Source organism: Octodon degus, unplaced genomic scaffold, assembly GCF_000260255.1.
Source record: "Octodon degus isolate 3935 unplaced genomic scaffold, OctDeg1.0 scaffold00020, whole genome shotgun sequence".
NCBI classification, from domain to species: Eukaryota; Metazoa; Chordata; class Mammalia; order Rodentia; family Octodontidae; genus Octodon; species Octodon degus.
Genome location: NW_004524596.1, coordinates 117,547 through 122,004, shown reverse-complemented (window position 1 = coordinate 122,004; position 4,458 = coordinate 117,547). Strand labels below are relative to the sequence as shown.

The following is a 4,458-nucleotide window of genomic DNA, read 5'->3' as shown; positions in this document are numbered from 1 at the left end:
GCTTATTCCACTGAGCCATCTCCCCGGCCCCTATGTCTTTCTTTCTTGAGTAAGGTAGAACTATCAGTGTTAATTTGTATCTCTAATGACCCATGATAGTGAACGTTTTTTCTATGTATTAAGTAGTCATCTATACTATTTTCTGATTATTATATATCAGTGAATTCTATCTTAGATTAAATTTGATTGAAGACCTCTTCTTGAAACTGTTGGCATATCTTCCCATATTAGGAAATTATTCAGCCAAAATTTTTTTCAACCATAAATATTAAAAAAATTGCTGGATCATTTTTTCTTTAGTATCTATTATGTATAAATTATATCTCTTGATAGCAGAATTTGTTCTTATTCACTCTCTTTTGCTCCTCAGATTGGATCATATCAGATACTCTGTGTTTCTGCTCACTAATCCTGTCTTTATACTGAGGAGCCTGATTTATTTATTTTTGTGGTATTGAGGCCTCATACTTTCTCTGCCAGTGAGCTACATTTCCAGTTCATTTTACATTATATTCTGCATCTTAGTTCCTTTCTCATCACTCAAGATTTAATATCCAACATTCACAACTCTGAGGAGGGAGGAAATATTTATTTTGAATCATAGCTTGTAGTGGTTTCATGCAGGTAGGTGGCTCCAAAGTAGGGTGGCATGGCGTTGGGGCATGGCAGAGGAGAAATAGTTTATGGCATGGCTGGCAAGATACAGAGAGAGCAAGGAAGGAGGGGAAGAGATAGACAGCTTGGTCCACTGTTGAGTGTCCTTTCCTCATGATCCAGTCACCTCCCCAGAGCTCTAGCTGTGATTGTATGAAGCTTTGGGTGGGGGACATCTAGATATAGACCATAGCATTCTGCCGCTGGCCTCTTTTTTTTTTTGATGTATTTCGTACAGGGCCTACAGGGTGCTCAGGGTCTCACTACCTAGATTGAACTCATAGTGATCGTCCTGTTTCAGCCTCCCAAGCGCTGGGATTACAGGAGCCACCACCGGGCCTAGTCTCAGTTGTGTTTCAGCTCACCCAGCTTGGCACACTGGGGATCGAACCTGGCTGCTGTGCTCTGCCTAAGCAGGCGCTTTAGTCCGCTAAGTTCTCTGGCCAGCCCTAGTCCATCTTTTTAAGAATTGCCAAAATTCTGATAGTTTCATGATTGCTGAAAAGTCTAAGTTCAAAGTTTCCTCAGAGATTTAAGGCAAGCTCTTTTCTATTGTAACTCCTGCACAAATTAAGAAGAAAGTTAAACACTTTCAACATACAAAGGCAGATGGTAAATATCCCAATTCAAGTACTATACTATAGCAGCAATCCCTCAAAGTATAGCCTTATTAATATCCCCATTCTAAAAGGAAGAAATAAAGGAATAGAAAAGAATAGGACCAAAGCAAGACTGAAACTCAGCAAGAGCAAACATTAAATCCTATAGTTGTATATCCAGCACCCAAAGTAATACGTGGTGAGATGTGAAGTCTAAAGGGCTTGGGAGGCCCTGCCTCTGTGGCACTGCTGGTGCTTGTAGCCCTCTTGCCTCTCCCTTGGTCCCACTGCTCACTGATTGTCCTCAGACATTTCACCTTGGCTTTCAACATTCTGGGGTCTCCATTGCACTTCTGGTGGCACACTCAACAGCTTCACCAACTTTTCTTTTGGGAGCACACTACCTGGTCTCTGAGACCTTCTAAAATCTGCTTATAAACCTTCCTGACCCTGCTTGCATTCTGTAGCACCACATGGATGAAATAAAATGTAGCTGGCCTGCTAGAGCAGTAGTTTAAGCCCTTTTGCGATCTTACTGGTGACTGCAGAGGCAGTAGTACCTGGCTGGCTTCATACTTAACTGAATTCCCTGAGAACCAATCCCCTAAGGGCCCTTCTCCATCAGCATTGCCCTGGGGTTCTTTTCTTGTAGCAAAGTATTTTCACTTTTCAATTTTAGTTCTGTAAGGGCTGGGGCCTTGTGGGTTCTTCACATTTCCTTAAGGCATTTTTCCTATTGTCTATTCCAAAAGACTTGGCTCTTTAAAATGCTTATCATTTTAGCAACCAAACTCTCTGCTGCTTTGTCTTTGCAGGCCCGGACTTTACCAGAGCTTCCTTCTGGCTAAACTGAAAACTTTTAAAATCTTTAGGCTGTGGCTTTTGCCCTTGATTCTCAAGGTAGTTAGCTACAAGCCCCCAATAATACCTGTTCTATAGCTTCAACGTTAGACTGCTTTGAAATTTCCTCTGCCCGATTACTTAGTTCACCACTCCTAATCTCAGTCTTACTAGAAGTTCTGCCAGAGCATAACACGTGGTCTGGAGTCCAATTGTCAGTGAAGTCTTTCTTCACCACTGAAGCCCACTGAGCCTGATCATTGTCGTCTTTTCTTCCTCCTCCTCCTCCTCTTCCTCTTCCTCCTTCTCTTCCTTATTCTCCTCTTCCTTTTCCTCTTCCTTCTTCTCTTCCTCTTCCTCCTCCTTCTCCTCCTTCTCTTCGTCCTCCTCCTCCTCCTCCTTCTCTTCATCCTCCTCCTTCTCCTCCTTCTCCTCCTCTTCCTCCATCATCATCATCATCATCATCATCATCATCATCATCATCAAACCCCAAAATAAAACAAAAACATTTTGGTCTGAGTATCTACCAGAGTCTCCCATCAAGGTTGGTTTACTGCATTCTAGTACTGCTCCTGTAGCCAACGTCTTCAAACATTTCAACTACTTACAGTATCCACTTCTTAGGTACCAAAATCTGCCTTAGTTTCTTTTCTTTGCTGAGATTCAATACTTGACACCCACAAGTTGTAGGAAGAAAGGTTTCTTCTGGTTTGAAGTTCGTAGTGGCTTCAGTCCATAGCCAGTTGTCTTCAAGACAGGGCTGCACAACAGTAGTACAAGGTACAAACAAACAGCTCATGGCATGGTGGGTGGTGAGATGCTGAGAACAGCCAGATGTTGTTGTGATATAAGGGCATGTAATGCCTAACCTGAAAGATACCCGGGCAAGTTTGAGTTCTCTAAAACCAACACATGGGGCCAGGGAGATAGCTCAATGGAATAAGCTCAAGAGTCTGAGTTTAATCCCCGGTTCCACCAAAACAAAACAAAACAAAACAAAACAAAATGAGTGAATTTTAGGAACAAGGGAGGTTAAGACCAGAATTTATTTATTGTTAGACAGAAGGGGACCTGAGTGGGTTGCCAAGGAATCTTGTCTTTTCTAGAGATTTTTTAAGAGCAAAACCATGAGGTGAGGTGGGTCTACGGTGGAAAATATGGGAACTTGCACATGAGGTGGGACAAAATTATGGTCAACCAATAAGATTGTAAGTGTAATTGCTTAGGTAAAGTTGATTAAATCAGAATCAAATGGGGAAACAAGTCATGTAGCAAGCAGATATGAATACAGAACAGAGGCTCTTTCTGTAGGGGGTGTTGGATTAGTGACTCTTTAGGGCTCTTTCAAGGTGATTGATACCTATTTAGAATATTAATCCTTGATGCCCATCCTAGGGATATATGGGGCTTCATTTGTTTACGCTTGAGGTCTGGCTCACAGTGGGAGTTTCTGTCTCTCCTACAGTTGCAAGGCATTTGTCTTCCATATTGTCTCCTTATGAAGGTCGACCCCCTGTATGACCGACTGCCTATAATATTTCTATCTGACTCAGCTGCCTACAAAAGTAGGACACACCTATTGCCACAAGTTTGAGGCTGTCCTGGGTTATATAGTATATTAAAGCTAGCTTGCCTGGGAGGTCACTCTCCCTGGGCTCTGTCCTGGTGGCCTAGGGGAGCATAGGACTCTGCCCTGTGATGTACAGTCCCTTTCCACAACATTGGAGAAAAAGCTGGGCCTCGTGCTTGTGCCTGTGTATTCCTTTTTTAAAATTTTTAAATTTTTTTTTTGCGCCTGCATATTCCTACAACTTCCCAGAGTCCTTTGGGCAGTGACTGAGGAGATAAACCATGCAGGAAACAATGTAGAAAACATAAAAAAAACATAAAGCTAACTTGGACCCTATCTCAAAAAACCAAAAAGAAAATGAATTAAAAAATAGAACAAAATACTATTAAAGTTTAAACAATATACAACAATTGTGTATTTTTTGCACTGATTTTAATATATGTACCAATTCTGCTGTTTGCTATAGTCATTATATTTCTTTCTAAAGTTTTTAAAATCAGAATATCTTGATTTTGAAACTGATAATTAATGAAAAAATTATTCTTCTTTTGTAGCCATGCAGGGTATACATATTGTGGGTCTTGTGCTGCCCATGCTTACAAACAGGTGGATCCATCTATTACGTAAGTAATGTATTTAGTTTCCAGTGGGAAAACTGTGGGAATTATATAATAATTGCTTTATTACAAAATTTGTCATTCTTGTTATGTACTCATTGATAAGTTTAAATTTGCTTATTTTATTATTGCTTTATATAGGTTAGGTACAACTTTTAATTTTCTGTTTTAAAATTTA

The 4,458-nt window shown here is 40.6% G+C and overlaps 1 protein-coding gene and 1 pseudogene across 1 annotated transcript in view; both read left to right on the top strand.

Moving 5' to 3' along the window:
• Positions 1–4,458, top strand: part of Memo1 (mediator of cell motility 1) — a 153,892-nt gene that overhangs the window by 85,566 nt on the left and 63,868 nt on the right. Inside the window, exon 4 of the mRNA XM_004627710.2 lies at positions 4,218–4,286. Within this exon, the coding sequence (XP_004627767.1) occupies positions 4,218–4,286 (69 nt within the window). The remainder of the gene's footprint in view (positions 1–4,217; positions 4,287–4,458) is intronic.
• Positions 3,712–3,959, top strand: LOC111815751 (annotated as a pseudogene).